The 20,851-nt window shown below is 34.5% G+C and overlaps 1 protein-coding gene across 3 annotated transcripts in view; it reads left to right on the top strand.

Moving 5' to 3' along the window:
- The window catches only part of EPHA3 (EPH receptor A3), a 350,067-nt gene that overhangs the window by 252,935 nt on the left and 76,281 nt on the right, over positions 1-20,851 (top strand). For 2 of the 3 annotated variants that reach the window (XM_074333229.1, XM_019745445.2), the window contains exon 6: positions 20,401-20,525. In XM_074333229.1, coding sequence (XP_074189330.1) covers positions 20,401-20,525 — 125 coding nt within the window. Of the gene's footprint in view, positions 1-3,171; positions 5,744-20,400; positions 20,526-20,851 lie in introns of those variants that run through there. The other variant, XM_074333238.1, reaches the window with a different exon arrangement.

Below are 20,851 nucleotides of genomic sequence, written 5' to 3'. Positions count from 1 at the left end.
AAAGGTTTTTAGTTTTCTCTTACTGGTACCACAGTTTTTTGTTTTTTTTATCTTCTTTGTGTACCTTGAGAAAATGTCTGCAACTCACAAGTGGGTATACACGAAAAGAAAAGCACTATCAAGGAATTAAGGATGCCAATATGGAAATTTTTATTACATCTGCTCTTAAACTGTATGAAAATGAATGTTTCAAGGTAGTCAGATTCTCTGGAAAATTAAGTTTTGTACAGATATGGCCCTTCGTCGTAAAAACCTTCATGTTAGTTGTTTACATATTTGGTTCATAAGGGGTATCATAGGATTTCCTTCATGGAAATGTGTGGCGTTTTCTAAGTACTATCAGCTAGTTTTTTTCTCTAGTTCAGTATTGATAGCTACCTGGTCAGATGCATTTAGAATTTTTAGGGGAAATGTGTTCATGGGTAGAGTTTGTGCTAGTTTGTACCTCTATTTATTTTATTGTAAATAGCACAGTGATATTAAAGAAAAAAAGAAAAGACTGAGATTCACAAGTAGCAAAATGTCAAGACTAGAAATAATTTCTCTTATGGAAAATTTTCAAGTCCTGGTCAACCTTGATTATGTATGTTGAAGAGAAACACAGTTTCTGATAATGTAATATTTGACGAGTTACTAGAGTATGTCTGAGGTGAGCTTTAGTATCAAGTGCATTGTTTCTAGAGGCCAATTTTCTATGATTCACCTGTAGCCAAGAAATTATCTAAGAGCTTTTAGTTCCAAAAATTCAAAATTCTATGTCACCTAAAAGCAAGGAAGAAAATGCAAACCACTAGTTTTTTCATATTAATAATCAACCTGATCTGAAAGACTCAAGTCAAATATAGATTGACTTTTGCCTACCTTGGAACCAAAAACTAATCTATCCGAAGTTTTGGGAACCAGTCGACCCCAATAAACTCTGCAGATAAGAAGACCAGGGTGTATCAAGAGAAAACCTGAGACAACTTATAGTTTATCATGACCTAGAACTTGAAGAGGTCTTGGAAACAAAATTGGGACTGAATGGCTCTATAGTGGATGGAAAAAATTGACTATTTCTAATGGTCCCCCTGTCATTCTAATGCTTACGCTCAGTTTTCTGTATTTCAAGATATTTTAAAAAATACAAAAACCCAACCATACAGCAAATTTTATTCATATCTAGTACAGTTAATCCATTGGCATCCATGTGCCACTTCGAGGAATGCTCTTAACCACTTTACGAAACTTGGCACTGCCTAGATGTTGGTTTTGATTGCCAACCTACAAAAGAGAAGGGAAATTACAAAAGAGAAAATTAACAAGTGTGCACAGTTCCAAAATGTGTTCTACAAATGTGTTTTAAATCAAATGAATCATCTTTTGGCACAAGCTATTCACTTTACAGTCATTCATTTGAACGGCTTAGTCTCTGTCTCCCGAAGACTGTGGTTAGCATTATTCTTGATGAATGAGACAGTTACCTTAAATCATATATAAAACAAATAGAATAACTTAACATTTGACTCCCAGAAGAAGTTGTGTTATCTCACTTTACACTGGCAATATATTTTAAAGGGAAGTGTTCAGAAAAATCCGTTTAAACCACAAAAGAACCAAGGATGTGTCTGCGTGGAACTGCTGCATGAAAAAAGAATAATTTGATCAAACAAATCAAATCGCATTGATTAAGAAACTATGCAATCCTCCCAAATATTTCATCAATTTGATATTCTAGTCTTTTCACTCCATGAAAGTGGTTTCATTTCTTATTCTTGTTAACTTTCTAATTTGATTCACAGTCTCTGGCACTAAATAGAATTCATGCTGTGGAATATGTGTATTTATTCTTGATATCAACATTTTGTTTTATTAACTTCAAGTCTTTGCAAGATAAAGACTTACAAATGTAGATACTATGCAAATATTAACCTGCTAAGAGACACATTGGGCTTTTCTTATTTAACTTAATTTAATCTTTAATTTTTTAAAAAAATTGCTCATTCATTTCTTCAAGACCATTTTTTAAACTGGATCCTTAGGCAAGATAAAACAATACTCTTCCTAGGTTTACATAGGCTATCTGTAGATAAGCCTGCATATATTTATTTCTGCACCTCTTTCTAACATTGGTCTTACCTCACAAAACAAAACTATGGGAGTAATAATTGTGAAATGGCAGTGTTATTTTAGAACATTTTATAGCAGCAAATGAGAACTGAGGAAGTAAGAAACAGAAAGGGTTTTTGTGTCAGACCACTTGTCTCAACTCCTATGTGACAGGTGTCTTCTTTGGTGAATTCTGCTAGGCAGTGGTATACTAGGAAATCATCACCCTGCTGTGAATGAGCCTCTCCCAGAGGGAACTTGCTTATCTGCCTCTTTCTCTGATTTCTACTGGATTCTAATTTCCATTTACCCAGTGAATTGACAGGAAGGATTTATTCAGAGATATGTTTTTACCTCACTTCCATTCCTAGTCCAGGCTTCTATTTGTGGGATTCTGTAACATGTTACCCCAACATAGAACGAAATTGCATTCTGTAAGTCTTGGAAAGATAAAGGATGGGAAAGGTGTTATTATATGGTTTTATTCATCCTGGGTATAAAAATTTAACTCTAAGAATTAGAGTCATTTGATACAGTTATTATGATATAGGTATTACATATAGTACTATATATTATAAATACGAGTTTATTAAGACAAAATAATTTATTGAAAATTAGTTTCCAAGCTAAAAGCCAAAATATATACTATTATACACACTTCACACACACACACACATGTACTTAGATATATAGTCTTATATAAAATGTTCAGTAAAATATTTTTTTGTTGCTTGGCAATTGGCAACTAAAGCACACAGTTGGACCAAAATGCACCAAGTAAATCATATTCAGAAGAGAACTGCAAACAGTTGGGGCCTGATATAGCTTGGAGATTTTTTCAATAACTCAAAATGGGTCCCTGCAATGTAGAGATCTGTAGTCTGCTGAAAAAGGTATCGGGGCCTAAAGAGAGCAGCACAAATTTCAAAGGCTGATAACAGCCAAGAAACAGTGGGACTCAACAAATACAATGCAATTGTGTGCACAGTAAGTATAAACATCTTCATTTGTCCTCAATTGCTCCATAGTGCCCCAACATCAGAAGAGGGAATGAAAGTGCTGACTTTTTTCTCTCTCACCCAGGAAATCGCTGTTGTATACTGGTGTACACTGGGCATTCGTAACTGAAAGTGAACAGAAAGCTATGAGATATCCCAGCAATTTCATCAAAGAACAGGAAAGCAAAGTTCAATAGATCAGAGGAGCTGTGTTCTCTCTATTCCACTTAAAAAGCATTCCATGATTCTGGTCTGCACTGAGATGTCTGCTTCTTGTTGGAGGGCCCATTGTCATGATACGTCTTGGTATTGTGCTAGGGATCCCCAAGAATGGCCGGGGAATGAAGTGCTTCTGCTTCTCTAATCTGAGAATGCTGCATTCTGAGCATTGAATGGGAGAAAAATAAATAACCATTTGATTCAGAAGAGTTATCTGTGCTTAGAGTGGACAGAAAAAACAAAGACTCACTGAACAAAAGTGGTGCCATTAAAATTCTATATAACACCACAAACTATCTCCTCATCTTACCATAGCAACTGTAGTCCAATTGCTCAAATAATGTATATACTATTTGTATTACAACTTACGACTCTATATGCTGGGGTAAGGTATATGTTTGTGCATGTTAGCCCTGTGTTAATGTGCATGTTTGTGTGTCTGTACTGGGTTTCCCTAAGCTCAGGTCCAATGGATACCAAAGTTTCCTGACACAGTTGGCTATTAACTAGTGTGGATATAAATTGGTTAAGTGTCTTGAAAATCAAAATAAAGCTTACGATGGCCTCCGCTCTCATCAATATCCCAAAGTATTCTCAGAAACCCAAGTTGTCTTAGTTTGTATTCTTCCAGAAGTAAATGTTGAGATGAGAAATTGAGTACATATTGTTTGTTGGGAAGATGATCCCAGGAAACACAGCTGGGGGAGTATAAAAGTGAAACTGGAAAAGAAAGGCAACCAGTGAAAGGTGAGGTATTGGTCAAGTTACTTGGTGGAAAACTAGAATTTAATTCTGCTTCTGAACAGTGAGAGCCAGTGTAGAACATTTGCTTCCTGACCAAGAGAAGAGAAAGCTTAGGTATTTATACACTGATTCCTCATCAGTTTTTGACTGACAGATGTTCCAAGAATGAGAGGTAATTGAAGGTATATTCATGTTTAGAACTTCCAGCTTGAAGTTCTTGGGCAGAGCTGACTCCGATGGCGAAAGAAAGCCCTCCTTAGTCAAATACACTGAGATGCTGGCAATTTGAAATAGAAAAGTGACCCTACAATTGTAAATTCCAAAGGGATATTGTTGAGACACCAACAAAATATGCCCATTAGGTGTCCTAGATGTGCTGGACTACTTCAGATCAGTTAGTGTTTAGATGAGATGATAGATTCCATATGTATTTAGGGGATCATAGGGTATCAGTTAGTCATTTGTAAAGAAATCCAACACTAGAGATGAAAATGTTTTCAATCTCCATGGAGGCTGGCTCCACAGCTGCCTTTTACACTGCTTTAATCACTGCACCTTCCATGGTGCCTGGCATGTAATAGACACACAAACTCTTTTGGAATGAAATCATTTTATGATATTTACTTTAATAATGTTTACTGAGGAATTAAAGATCTGCAAAAAGCAACATCTAAAGAGATATTCATTACATTAATACTTTAGAAAGGCTCTTAGAACCATAATAAGGTGAGCTATAAGACTAATTAAAATTGTTGCTTTATTAAATGAAATACAAAATTATGCTGTCTCAGGGGTCTTTCCAAAAAACTACCTGACTACTACTTTAGTCTTATTCTAATAGAAAAAATAGAAAAGGGGGATAGTATAGGATTAAATGCTAGTCATTATGTTTTTCTCTTTTGTAAAATTGAAATAGAAAATATATCATTATTAATATTTCAAAGGGCAATGGCAGGTGTGAATGGAGGAATCCAAATGAGAGAGATATGTGAAAATGAATGGGAGCATCACCATTTTCTAATTGTTTAGTTGAATTTCTTAATATATTTAGTTCTGGATTTCCTTTTTTTGTGTGTCAAATTAGAAAAATAATTCTCATTTTTTTTAAGTTTGTTGTTAGAATTAAATAAAAGAACGTGTGAATCTAATATATAAAATGATCAGTAATTGAGCTTTACCTAGGATATGTATATGAATTTACATATAAATTTGTCTTCTTGTGTGGCATTTTTAAAATTATTACGTTCTGGTTTTACATGTCATCAGTTTTCTTTCTTTAAATATGAACTATGAGTGTATAATTTTCCTGGTGTTGAATTTTTGATGATTCATATGGTTTAAAGAATGTATCTTCAAATTTCATATAATATTTGTACCTATCAGTATTTTTTGTAATTTTAAATTCATATTTAAAAATATAAACAGTCTCCTGTATATTGCATGTCTTTCACCTATATTTGGATTAAAGTTGTGTTGATTTAAGATTTCAAATTAGCAGTAAGGTTGACACAAAGTACTTAGATGCCAGTTCTCGCAGCAGCCACTTTTAGGATAGTTTGTCATCAATGTTATTCCTTGTTTCTTTAAATGAACATTGGTAGTTAGCAATTTGTAGTCCATAAGGGCCTTTTAATTTGTCTTCAAAAGTGACTTTGAACATATGTTATTTTGTTAAATTATAGATGTTAACTGAATAAATTCTTTGGTTGCATGTTTTCTTTCTACAATCACTTGATTGTTTCCTGTAAAGCCCTGCTGACTTTTCATGGAATGTGTTGGAAAATTTTTCTCACAATTTTCCTTCTGTGGCTGCTGTTCTTGTAGTCACTTCCCTTATTATAAGCTTAAATGCTAAGGATTTTGTAACAAAGACATGCTTTTGTTGTTGTTGTTTTTGTTGTCCAAATTTTTGTTTCACTTGGATCAATATTTTTCTTATCTGATTTCATGATCCACCATTTCATTACAAGTTAGTGTGAATTAAAGTACTTCCCTACCTGTCTCTATACATTTTTTAAATTTATGAACGAAGATCACACAAACATTACACTGATTACGTGTACTTGCCTATACATTTGGTAGTTTATATTGGACACATATGTTAATGTAATGGAATATTTATCTCACACATACCCATTGGCAAATTTTATACATTGTTTAGAACCTAGTGTCCTGTCTTACAGGATCCTTATTTCAGGATCCCCTTGCAGAGGATTATACTAAGCCATTATAGCCCAAAATAAATTTGATAGTTATTCCTAAGGTTAACAAAGAATAAAAGTACCACACTTTAACCATCCAAGAAAGCAACATATATACATAGTTCCATAAATACATGTATGAAAACCAACTGTGAGCCCCTTAGAATTTAGCAGGGGTAGGAAAACCCAGTGGTATTTGGAGAATGGACTGCCAGATTTCTCAAACCTCAGGCTTGTTTGCCTCTAGCACTTTCCCCTCATTTTTTTTTTTTTTTTAATTTCCAGGTAGGTGTATTTTGAAGAAAACTTAACTTTCTAAAGCCAAACCACAAACTGTGCAATGTGGATAGTAATGATCCTTGGTTTATTATTTTTTCAATTTCAGAAGAAATCTGACAGACCAGGCCAGTAAAATGTCATAATGCTTATATAATAGTTTCACACAGATTAAAAAAAAAAACCTGATAATTAGGGAAAAAAAGAGAAAAACGAGCACAGAAAAAAGGAATATATGGAACATAGTAAAATGATCAAAATCATTCAAAGCCATACAATTAATTTAACTACTTCTCAATACTGACAAACCATGTATATTACCTTTACTTTTCAGGATATATATATATATATATATATATGCATATATATATATATATATATATATATATATGTGTTTATTAATATACATTAATATATTATATATAATGTCATTGAGGTGTATTTTACATTCCATGAAATCTACCCTTTTCGATAATTTTTAGTAACTACTAACTGAGGCAACCATCACCATAAATCACTTTCAGAATATTTTTCTCCCCTCCCCCAATAAGTAATGATTATGAACACTTCATTGTATTTTTAACACAAATTCTAATTTAAGAGTCTTTATATTGGATTTAATTTTTCGTAAATAAAATTCAACACAAAATGACTTAACTTTAGTTCACAAGCTTGGGAATGAATGTTTAGAATTTTTCCAAACCCTACGTAAAATACAGTGTCTCCCTGTAAAAACTGTCATTTCTACAGCTCTGTTTGAGAACTCTTGCTCTGTGTAGACTAAAGACAATCTTCTGTCAGCTATTAGCAGTTAGAAATGCAGGAAACTAAATACACACAATGAAATGAAAGCCAAACGCTTAAAAGTAACAAGTATTACTATATTTGTATCCACATAATTTTCTTTTTAACTTTCTTGTGCAATCCAAAAATGGAATTTAAGGCTTTTTTTTTTCTTTTTTTGCTAATGTGCTAAAAATTTTATGGTGCATGTAAAAATTAATCTGCTCCAGTTCTCAAAAGTCTAAGATTGATTATGTGAAGTTTACATAATTGCAAAAATATGTATCAATGCATTTTCCTTATTTGGGTAGATGTGAGAACAAGATGTGCTTCAAAATTCATGGCTAGCTAAAAAGGTATTTGACAAAAATTACTTAGATAAATTAATCTTGTGCCTGAAACTAAAGAGGTCAAGCCACAGGCATCAGGGAAATTAAACACCAGGTAGTCTGCCTCTGCAATTTCCCCTTTGTTTTCTGCATATACTTTTAAGAATCTCTGTTTGGATAAAATGTTATTTATTGCAGCTAAATGTTTGCATTTCTTAACCAACTGATATAGAGTGTAGGAAGAGGGAATCGGGGAGAAAAAGAGGTTGGGAAGTATTATTAAGGGCAAGCATGAACAAGGCAAATTTTGCAACCAAAATAGAAATTTTGCAGGCGTAATGGCTTTTAGAAACTCTGTAAGTCTCTGCATTTTGTTTGCATAATTCTGCAAGTACACCCAAATTAGCATGTTCCCTCCCACCTGCATCCTTTAGATAGCTAGACTAGAAAAAGTGAATAATCACAACCTTTTTTTACTACATAATTTTTTAAAATTTTAATTGAAATTAGGTAATGGGTTTAGGATTAATACATTGAGGAGATGTCGTGTGCATATAAGGACTCATGAGATTGTGAAATGAATTTAAGTTTTTCTTATTTTACTTAAAATTTTTTGAATTAACAAATAAAGACTACGTGTTCTTTAAGAATATATCTATATTACAAAATAAGTTCTCAGCATCAAGGTAACGTGGAATTAGGGCTGCTCAGAAAGATGTTTCATGGTAATCAAAATATTTTAAATTTTATATATGGTAGTTACCCATCTAAATGTTCTCTTTTTTTGGAATACTCCCTTGTCCCATTTTTTTTCAAGCCAATGAGTATTTTTATATGAAAGTAAATTGGATAGCTCTGAGCTAATTAAGAAAATCCGATTTCCAAATGTTTCTCCAGACTTTGCAGATTTCCTGTTATGGGAGTTTTGAGATTTTACTTCCCTAAAGGAAGGGTTCGACCTACATGATTTCAAAAGAGGACCTCCCTCCTGCTTTAGTCTCTGTTTCACTTGGGGTAGAATTGCTGGGCCTATACAAGCCACATGGGCCAGGCATGTATAAGCCACATGCTAAGCAGAATTTCTTAACATTATTTTTCTGCTTCCACACAGAGGATCACTAATATTTAGATGAAACAGATACTTCTATGGTGTACATTTATTGAGAGATAATGCACTATAAAAATCCAAGATTCATACAACAGAGAAGAGTAAAGTAATGGCTGCTCACTTATGCATGTGACACTTATAAGGACAATGGTCATTCCTTCAGGAGTAAATCAATTTCTCGCTCATTCAAGGAGGTATGCAGTAAATAAGTGAGAGTGAAGTTATCATAGGGCCACACTTGAATTCATACAAATGAATGCATGCATAACTGTGTGTGTTTGTGCGTATGTATTTGCATGTGTGGTTGTAATTTTAATACCTCGATTAAAGTTATTAAACTTATGACTTGTGACACAGACCCCAACTGATATTACCGTAACAGGGTTTACATATAATGCTGTGAAGAACTCTGCACTGACACAACTGTGGTATCATTTTCTCCATCTTTTTTTCCTTTTATTGTAAAAATGAAAGTATCCAGCAAAGGCTGAACAAAATTGTTCACCGTGGGCCTCAATGGTACCAAGTAGGAGTAGGTCCAGATAAGTGTGTTAACTCGTGACTTAGTATCCAGTATCTAACTAATGATGTAATCTGACTAAAATCATGGGCCAATGAGCAGAGACACAGGAGCTCAACAGAAAGTAAGCCTATAAGCGCAGAAGTATCTATATATGAAATAGCATAATGGGTTAAAACGATGTTTTATCATAGTTGCTATTGGCTGAACCTGAGTGTTGGTGAAACATCAAAGAGAGTGCACCATGGAGATCTCTGCTTTTGAAAAGAGTGAGACAAAAACAAAATTACAGCAAGAACATGTGTGTGCCGATTTTTCCTGAGGTAGTTCATTACCTCTGTCAAGAAGAGGTCTTTTACTTGCCTGCAAAAACTTCTACGTGATATTCTACCACTGTGATTGTTTTAAGATGTAGGTTTTATTATTGTTCAGCTCTGTGGAGGCCAACAGATCAGACAATTGCTTTGGAAAACATAGTTTGTCCAAGTTTCTGAGAGGAGAAGGAATGCCACACCCTGGAGGCCACACAGAGATAGTTGCAGCAGGGTCAGGCAGGAGGCAGAGGAAGCAAAGGGAAAGCACAGACAAGCGTCTTTATCGTGGTTAATGGGAAAGGCGAGGCAAGATACAATAAGTACCCTTAGGACTGGCTGCTTTGAGTGGTCTCTGAGGAATAGGGAAGAGCTATCATTGGCTAGTACTGGCCTTGGTATGATTAGGGTGAGGGATGTTCCCTGCTGGACCCACTGGTTGATTCATTTGTATATGAAAAACATACTCCTCAGCCAGTGTCTGCTATTTCGAAGAATTTGCTAGCCCTGGGAGAGGTGGTCCATCTTGTCTGCAAGGCTCCCAATGTCAGAGCCTCAAGAAGACAGAAAATAAGAAAACGTAGTTAATACAGTGACGTGCAATTATATCTTTTACCTCTTTTTTAAGTTGAGGTAACTTTTATGTATAGTGGATTGCATTAATTGATAAACATCTCTACCCCATTCAAAAAACAGAAAAATATAGAGTATTTCTATCAGTGTTCCCTTTCCATCTATAGTTATATTGGCCAATAAAAAGTTAATTTACTTATGACTACTACATATTGTGTCTAGTTTCTAAATAAAACGTAACCAATATAATGTCAAATTGTCTTCTTCTTTCTGTCTTGCTTGAGCACATGAACCAAGCAACCCAAGAGCATAACCTTGCAGACTAGTTTTCACTACCGTTACCTGTGAAGTGCAAGCTGGGTTGATGTCAGACCTCTTCTGGGCTGAAGATGTATTTCAGTTGCACCTCTTGGCTCTTGCAGCTAATTAGAAAAAAGGCAGCAAGCCCTTTGTCAGAATCTCCACAGAGAATGCCACCAGCATCCAGAGTTCATTACAACTGTCCTGGAGTGGAAAGTGGCAGATGTATGCCTGAATGACTCAGAACAGACCTATTATCTCAGCAGTGCTTTAAAACAAACAAACAAAAATGCACAATGTGAATGTGGTTAACCTAATTCTACTCCGAAATTTGCTCTGCATTCATCTGGGCTTGATCTTATGCCATTACCTTTTTTTCACCATCACGTTTACATTAGCTGCATTCATAAGCTGCCCCTTAATTTTTGGAACCATCTTTGGAGCCACCAAGATTATTTTAGTGTAAAATAATTTTGCCTACACTAAAAAGTTGTGTAAAATATTATCTTATTTTGCTCAATATTTCATATTTAGTAATTATGCTTAAATTTTTATTATAAACTCTGGTTTTAAAATTTCTACTTTTATTGTCTTTATTTTGTGGAAACCGCCAAATTCAAACAAGCAAGGGATATTGTAGAAAACAATCTTATATTGGTTGGGAGCTTGAAATCGTAAAATCCCATCAAAGTAAATGTTTTAAATACAATAACTAGGAAACTTACCCAAAGAGAACTTTGAACACAGTATTTAGACATATTACTACTCACAGAGTCAAACTGTATCTTTTGGAAATTTTGAGATATTTAAAAGCCTAATGAAGTGAGGAATTTCTCAAACAACTTTTGGCTCTCTGGGAAGGAAGATTCTATCCTTTCCATGTGGATTGTTTATATTATCTCTGGAATGCATTTTTCTAAATTTAGGCTCAGGATAATTCTTAGAAGTGTAAAGTATATATTTTCAGAAATAAAGAGTCTTGCATATTTAAAAATGAGGAATGCATAGCTAAATATCTATCTGTCTAGGAATTTTGAGAGTACTTTATATTTCATGTGCAACTGATAAAGGAAAAGAATGCCCTAGATTTAGTTGAATTTCAGGGTCTTACACTAAGAGTAAAACACATCCAGACCCTCCAGCATCATCATACCATCTGTATAAAAAAAGAACATTCAGCTAAAACACACACATACAGACACACACACACACACACACACACTTAGATAAATAACCAACTATCATTCCCAATGCCTTGTATATTAATGCATGAAATCCTTGGATAAGACTCACTAGACTCTGAAAAACAAACATGTTGAGAACACTTATGGCTCCACAGAGGACCTAAAGAGAGAAAAATATTGTAGAACATCTCAGCAAGTCCAAGGAACATTATTGTTTTCTGAAATGTACTGGTGCTGTGATGTCCATAACTTGTCTAGGAATACCAACATTTTATGATAGGTTTGTCATTATACTGCATTTTTCAAAGACAAGTAGTTAAGATAAAAACTTCATTTGCCCTAATCTTTATTACTTCCTATCTACATGATTTCTTATGTCAGAAATTAATAAACTCCTAACGGATAACAAGAGTTCTAAAAATAGCTCTTTAACAATATTAACCTTTCACATTGAAGCATTATATTTAGAAACCTATGATTACCCCCAAAGATTTTCAAAGCCATATTACATATGTGAGATAATAGAAAATATATATTGGTCTCTGCCCCTGGTTCCTGGAACAGAGATCCTTAAACCCTTATAATTTCCTAAATGATAAGAAAGCTAGGAGCACCTTTTGTTCTAATATTTCTTCTTTGACCCCAGCTCCGGACACAGGACTCCTAAACCCCATGTAATTTCCTGGGTGAGAAGAGTGTCTCTTTTTCTAATAAGGTGACTCTGGGTGAGTTCTTGGATGGCTCCTAGTTGAGGACTGGTCACCTGAAAGACCAAGTCATGACTAGAAGCTTGGAATTTTCAGCCCTTGCCCCCCATTCTCATGAGAAGGGAGAAGAGCTGGAAATGGAGTTAATGATCCATCATGCCTATGTCTTGAAGCCTCCACAAAAATTCCAATAGTATGGGGTTTGGAGAGCTTCTAGTTGGGTGAACACATTCACACATGGGAGAGGGGGGGTGATACACCCAACACCATAGGGACTGAAGCTCTTACACTCGGGACCTCTTAGGCTTTGCCCTGTGTATCTCTTCATATGGCTGTTCAACTGTATCCTTTATCATATCCTTTAATAAACTGGTGTAACAGAGTGAAATTCTCTGCCTCTCTGACTCCATCTTATTCAAACCTGCTTTGTTCCTATAGCCTTCAAGCTAATAGCTTTGGCTAAGTTTTGCATATAGACATGCTAATCATTACATGAATTCTGCTTGTGGCTTGAAGAGATAAAGAAAATACATATTGTTTATCAAAGATTTGCAAGAAACTCTCCACTGTACTCTCATCAATAGGCACAATCTTCCTCAGACCACGGCTGGTACCCAGATGTCTGTACCTCCTGCCCCTCCTATGTCCCCTTTCCTTGACATAAAATAAGCCGGAACTCTGTAGTTTCTTAAGATGGATTTGGGGTATCCCTAGGTCTCCCATCTTCTTGGTTGGCGCCTTCTCAATCAATAAACCTTTCCTTACTCCAATGTTTTGAATTTTGGCCTTTTGAAGTTGGGCACATGGATTTGGGACCATTAATGCTGGTAAAAGGGTTTCCCTGAGTTCTGGGAGCAACTCTGGCAAATCAACCAAACCCAAGGAGGGGGTGTTGGAACCTCCAATTAGTAACCAAATGAACAGAAGTTGTGGGTAACCTGGAGACCTATTACTTGGGTTGGCATCTGAAGTGTGGAGCAGGCTCACGATAACTGAACCCTTACCCTGTGGGATCTGACAGTGTTAGAATTTAGTTAAATTATAGGACACCCAGCTTGTGTCACAGAATCACTTGTGGTGGGAAAGCCCATGCATGTGATGACCAAAAGTGTCAGAAATGTGTGTGTGATGTGGACTGAAAAAGGGCCACATATTAAACCTGACAAGCTCAGTAGACTGAAAATAACCACGTAAGATGGCGTGAGCATAAAAAATTTCATTACTAGGTGGACCATGACAGGAAGTCATATCTTTAGCCAAAAGCTTCCTTCATAAAGTTAATCTGTGCCTCTAAGTGGGTCTGTCTATTGTCTTTTTGCACCTAAAATGACATCTTTGGAATGTCAGTAATCCCTTGTTTCAGATCAGAGCAGAAAAGTACAGAAACCCTCATTATTATTCTTGCCCCTTGATTAACATTTCTATGTGAACTATTATAATAACCATCCTGTACCCACCTATATGAAAGAAGTACCTGTCTCTCCAATTTACTTGTATCCAATCTCAGAGATTCCCTAACTTTGCTTTCTTCCACCCTGTTAATCTATTACTAGTGGATTTCATGTGACTCTCCTCCTTTGATTTGATGTGTAAAATAAGCTGCAAACCTCCATTTCGCAGAATATTTTCTCAATACATTGAGATTTTGCTTCCCGGCAAATGTCATCAGTTTGCCTTAAATAAACTCCCGTAAGTTTTCTCTTAGGCTGGATGTTTTTCATCGACAGTGGTAGTAATATGAGAGTAAGGGGGAAACACAGGAGGGAAGACCTATTACTTTTTAAACAACATATTTGAAGATTATATTGATTCTGTGAGGATATTCAGTGATATTAAAAGAAAGAACTTAATGCTAAAAATAAGGAATGTAAAGATCAATTAGAAAATGAAAAACAAGATCTCCTCTTGATAAATCCATGCAATGAACATCTGTGAATGGAACCCTTCTTCTATCACTATTGTGTTTTTTTTGTGTGTGTGTGTATTTTTTCTCCATGCTGAATGGGAATGAGATTATAAATTGTAACCACATTCTTCAATCTTTAAAATTACTCTGGGGTCTTCAAATTTCAATAATTAAATGTTTAGGGTTTTCTAGAAATTAGAACTGAGAAGCCTACACCAAAATTTATTTTCAATGTATATGTCTGAAAACGTTTTTCCCAGCATTATTGATTAAGTTGAGGAAATTGCTTTTCTTTTTTACTATGGAAAATGAATGACATGGTTTTCTTGAAAATAGTCTCTTCATGAAACGTATTATAATTTTCATTTTGGTTTGGATTTTATTATTTTAACATCAGAAGCTAAATAGAATTTATCTTTCACAGGAACAAGCCACAAAATACACTGCACATTTTATTACAAAGCTAATCAAACTGTATAATTAGATTTACATAAGGTTGGTACTATGTGCGGCACCAAAGACTCTGGGGACTTACAGGCTAGTGGGAAGACACACTGGTAAGCAAATGACGATGTTATGACACAATTCAGTAGGCTAAATCATAAGAGAGACTGATCAACTATCCTATAAATCAGAACAAGAAGGAGCTGATTATTTCCTAAGGGACTCAGGAAAAGCTTTATGAAGGAAATATATTAACAATGGTTTTCTAAGGCAAATGTATGAAAGAGATTTTCAGGTGGAAGTGACTGAGTGTTCCAGACAGGGAGAACAGCAAGCACATTGTGAAAAGATGACCAAAGGAATTGTCTTTAGAACTTTAGTTTTGAAGGGAGAACAATAAATGATAAAACTGGTATGTGTGCTGCAGTCTTCTGAGAAGTCTTAAATAATAATATTAGGAATTTCAAATTCTATCGTAGTCCAGAATTCCCCAAATGTGTGATCCGGAGAGCATTCTGATATCAACGTCTTAAAAATATAGATTCCAAGAACTTTTCTTTGAAGCATAGTTTTTAGTTAACAAGTTTAGGAAAACTGATTTGAAATGAGATTTGTGAGAAGGGAGGTTAATGTTTCATTTGTTTTATAAAATGATAAATCATCAAAATGTGTAGAAAATTGGAGTTCTGGAAATATTGCTATAAGCAGCACAAAATCCTATCAATGTATGTGAAAAATGGCAAGGGTTTGGACTAAGGCAGTGCTGGAAAACGAACTGGATAGAAAGAAAATTCATTAGTTCTCAAATGTTGGAGCTGATTGGCATGAATGGTTGTTGGTGAGGGAGAATATATAAAGAAGTACAATTCTGAAATTTAAACTGGGTAGACTGTATAAATGGTGAGTCCTGGGACCAAAGCAGGAAATTCCAGAGAAGGACAGGTGGGGAAAATCAGGGTAGGGGTGGTGAGATGGAGAACATTAAGCTATGAATGATTATGCTAATTCAAACCCAATAGTGTTTCTGGATTTAATAGAAGTGTTCATTTCTGAAAAAACCTGAGAAGTAAATGTTCTTAAGTGGGCATCAGAATGAATGGTACAAAAAATAAAAAGTAAGGGAGTAATGCTTTCAAATGCATGTCTGATTCAAAGGAAAAATCTTTCAACCATTTACTGCATGATATTTTCCCATGGAGATAATTTTTAAAAGCTTTGGCTCACTTAGCAAAGAAATACTGAGCCCTTTTTGTTATTATTTTAACTTATCCAATCTCTAAACCACAGAGATACCTCAGAGGTTCATTAGAAATTCCCAAACCCAGAAAGAGGAAAGTCCCAATAAAAACAAATGAACCAAACCAGATCCTTTAGGAGTTGAATTTTGAAGTTTTGACTTCCTGATCCTAAGGATGGGTCATATTTTCATTGTAGAATAATGGTAAATGTAGCTTAAAAACACCACAGTTACAATAAGGAATCCCTTCCAATGTTTGTTGGTAGATTTCACATGCACAAGTGCCAAGTGTACTCATACAAATTGTGAAATATAAAAGTCCCACCTCTAACTTGTTCCCTATATATGCAAACTATTTTCAGCCTAATTTTTCTGCTTCCTTATGGTTAATTGGCTTTTATTATTATTTCATTAGATGCAGCCAATGGCTCAGGTTACATTGATAATGACAAAATATCTAGCCCTTCCTGTAAATAAATGACTGGGGTTCTATCATCAACTATTATAGGTTATACTTCTATGTCTCTCTGCCTTCTAGACAAGTCATTGCATGCTTCTGATTTACAAGGCTACCACTGTAGTGGCTTAAGACTAGGGAAGAAAACACCCCATGAATAATTCAACCCTTTCTTCCCAGAAAGTTTTGTTTCCTTAGAACAGAAATTGCAAAGCATTTGATACCAGCTTTCACAATACATGTTACTAGGTAACATGGGGTGAAACTATCTGTCCAGTCCTATGTTATGACCAAAGAAATATTTTAAAGAAGAATGCATTGAAAGAGCCATGAGAAAGTCCAGTGTGACACCACAAGTTATTATTATTTTTTTTACTATTCATCATGTTCAGAACTTTTCAGTAGTGTAGTGTAAGTTCAGGAAAGCTTCATGAAGGATGATTAACTGTGTGATTCATGAGCCTCCCTAACCTTTACTATTTCCCTCCTAACCGTCACTATTTATCTCTTTTATTTGTATTCTTTTAAGAAATATTTCAGTGAAAATATAATACATTTAACTTAGCTTAATTTTCTTTATTATGTCTCTTTTATTTTCCAAAGGGCACATATACCCAGTTGTAATGCAGAACAGCAAAAGCTAAAAATCAAATTTTTGTTCCCTCTCAAATACCAACGCAACAAAAATGTATATTACACACTAAGGCACTATTTTAAAGAGAGTCATTCACTTGTTAAGAATTATCACCTTCCTACTGCTTTAATTTTTCTTGTTATTAGTTTCTTCCTTTTTTTTTTCTCCTGCAAAACGCTCCATGTACTGAACTGCATAAATGTGTGGACCATTTTTGTAACAGACCTGTGTCAATTTTGTCCTCTTAATAAGAGAATCATTTGTATCATTTAAGGTATATAAAAGAGGTAGCAAATTAAAACTCTTTATCCTGGGATATTGGAGCACTCAACAGTAATTGCTATTTTAGCTTATACACCAGCATTTTGCCAGAAAAATCTGTGCCGCCACCTCCTTCTATAAATTTTCATCTTGTTCTGAGCTTTTTCTCGAGTCTTAGGATAGATTATTTTTTCATTCCTTATAACTATTAGCCACCAATCTTTCAAATCACAAATTTTAAAAACAAGTAAAACGGGAAACGAGGATAAAATAAATCACAACTATTTTATGATATACATTCTTTTATACAGAAAAGAAAATAAATTTAAGGAATCTCTGTGGATTTTGGAAATTAGTTCTTTGAACAAATCACTCTTTGATATCTGAAAACTAACTAAAAGAAACATAATCCATATCACTTTCTCATTAATATTACAAATTATATTACAGCACATGAGGAAGTATGGATAAATTATACTTCTGGACATGAATTTAAAAATGTTTTAGAAAACTTGTTAGAGAACGTGGATATAGTGGAGTGCTTATAGAATCTGTCTCTTTCTGCACTGTTTTATTATGTCTTAAAATTATTTATTAAGGGAGAGAAAAACAATTTCTGTTAATTATTTATTAATATTAAAATATTGATGAGCATTACCTAAATGTAACAGGATTCCAGCTGGTGCACTGGGGTGAAACTGCTGAAATGCAGCCAACACAAGGGGCGTATATTAAAAGAGCAGAACAAATGACTTAACGGGCCTAAAAGCAGCAATCAGAAAAGGTTCATTTAACTTAGAGATGGCACAAGCTTCGAGCAATTGCCTCTACTTAAGTAAGTGTGGAATTACAAAAGGCTATTTATTACAGTCCTACAGGGCTCTGCAGCTTGCTCAAAGACTTTTGAAGAATTTCAACAGTTATAAAGTCTTGCTCAGTGCAGAAGCAGTAAAATTGGGCAGATCCCCAAACAGCCTGCATAGCTTTCATTAAAAAGTTAATACAATCCTCCTCACAATTATTCTTTGAAATGAATTATTTTCTCTTTTTCTTTAAGGAGAAATGCTATAACTGGTAATTTTCAAAACTTATTTGAAAATGTATTTTAACTACTAGGAAAAGTAAACCATTTTCACGATGATATGGAATGAATGTAGGGTCTCCATGGGTTTACCAGGAAAGTTTACCAACATTCAGCTTCTTTGAAATGCTCTGTAAGAATACCTTAGTTATTTTATTAATGAGTTTACTTCAGCAGGAAAATTAGTGGAATGTCTCCATTTGTTTTTTGTACAAAAAGCAAAATTTGGATCCAAGGACATTGGAGTAGAATTTTTTCTATTAGCGATTGGATCATGAATTGATTTTCCAAGTATTAGTATTAGTGTTAATAAAAAAAGTAATTTTCAATTATTTAACAAAGATTTATTTATAACTCAGTATGTTTATAAAATTTCAACTAAATATAGCCAAAATAAATTATCTTTTTCTTAGAATCAATTTCAGAGTAGCAAGCCACCAACAGGGTCTTGTGAGGCCATTTTGGGAATAAAACAATAATATTAAGTAAAAGAAAAGCAAACGTGAATGATAAATGATAAAAGGATATTGATTACTAATGGGAGAAAAAGTGAATAAGAAAATGAATTTACTTTTCCATTAGAAAAGCAATACCTACATTTTCCTTTGGCAAAAGATTAGGTATCATTCCCAGGCCATCAAAGCAATGATGCTTTAATTATAAAAGTGTTCATAAGAAGATTTTACAAATAATAGAAAATAAAAGGATGGGAAAATTATCGCAATTAATTCTTTGTTTAAGTTTACAATTTCTAATGAAGTGTCACAGGGCAAGCTTAACGAAAACTCTATTTTAAAGTGAGGAATAAAAATGAAAGGCATTTATAAATAGGAACAATTTAAATGAGAGGTTGGGTATACAAAAACTGGCATGTGATAATCACAGAAACATTAAATCAGTAAAGCTACTGATAACTGTTGTGGGAAATACAAATACACAGGGTTCTAAGACTCAGTGATTTGAGAAAACTCGATAAGAATATAGGTCCTTTAACAATAAAGAACAATTTAACGGTTAACGTACCTAAGAATTCTTGATTTTTGTTTTTTTCATGTTTGTAATTTATTTTGTTGCATTTGTTAGGGAAGAATGCCACTGAACCTCCAGTAAGATATTTCGGTTGGCCAGTGTACCAAGATTGAGATTTGAAACCAGAAGTGCATGGACGGAGACTATGCATTTTTCTTTTTAATGGAAGGATTTGAAGTAGGATATTACTTAAAATATATTTAATCTCCCATTAGAAATGTAGGTGACCCTATGATATCTGATCCAAACGGATGCTTTTCTTACTCATAATCTATACTTTTGATAATTCCTAATAAAACATAACAAATATTGAGTCACCACCCAAAATATAGCTTGAGAGTTATGATACAAATGGCAATCATTTCCTTGATAGTTCTTATTATTTTTTTAAGAAATAAAAATATAAAAGCAGAAGATTGTTGTTTCCTGGTGTATATTTTTTTCATGAGAAATTTTTGTCAGAAGTCAAGATATATTCTATTACATGTTCAAAATCCTATCTATTTTACTATACACTATTATTGTTACCTACCTATAGATACCAGGGGACTCCTTATGCATAACTGATTCCAGGCCTCTTACAGAGTTATGTATGAAAATGTTATCAATGAGCTGAAGAATCTGGCATTAATAACTTTGCAACATTATAACAAATAGGTAGTCCTGATGTTTTGTTCTTATTTTAATATATCAAATATATTTCATTGCTTACATTAGAGTAGCAGATTGAAAACATCTGCTCACTTGCCACTATTCCATGAGCAGCTGAAAATCTCAGCTCATTTTCCATAGGCCTGTATGTACCAGGGCTATAATCCAGCTGCTGAGGCTTGATATGGGGCCAGATTAATACTCAAGAGCCTTTGAAATGGAAATAGTGTTTTCTTGCCAAAGATTAGAACAATGATAGACTCCATTTGCTGTTTGCTTCTCTCTGTGCTCTTCCTACCACCCTTCCCAACCTGATTAATTTGTCCCCTCGCACCATCCCCTCTATCCTCTCTCTACAGCTCCATCACCTATCATGACAATTAAGAAGGATCGGACATCTAGAAACAGCATCTCTTTGTCCTGGCAAGAACCCGAACACCCCAATGGGATCATATTAGACTACGAGGTCAAATACTATGAAAAGGTGAGGAGGTGATGGGAAAGGGTTAGGAAGTGTAGGGAAAGAAGTTACCATCTCATGAGCTGTGCTTTTGCAAAGAAACCAGTGACATTGCTAGGAAGTGGTAGAGCTCTGTGTAAAGCTGTGGGCATGTGATATTTTTGATTTACGGGTAGAGAGGGGTTTAGAAATGATTGTGTAGAATATCACCCATTCTACAGCAATAAGCCAGCCGCAGCAGAGATGTCACTGCCAAACTTAAGCCAGCTTGCGTGGCATTAGAAATGACATTTATGTCCTTCTACATCAACATCTGTGTTCTACCAACTATTTTACAATGATTCCTTAAG

This window comes from Rhinolophus sinicus, linkage group LG01 (assembly GCF_036562045.2).
Source record: "Rhinolophus sinicus isolate RSC01 linkage group LG01, ASM3656204v1, whole genome shotgun sequence".
Lineage (NCBI taxonomy): Eukaryota > Metazoa > Chordata > Mammalia > Chiroptera > Rhinolophidae > Rhinolophus > Rhinolophus sinicus.
Note: the sequence above shows the minus strand (reverse complement) of the source record. Positions and strands in the feature narration are given on the sequence as shown.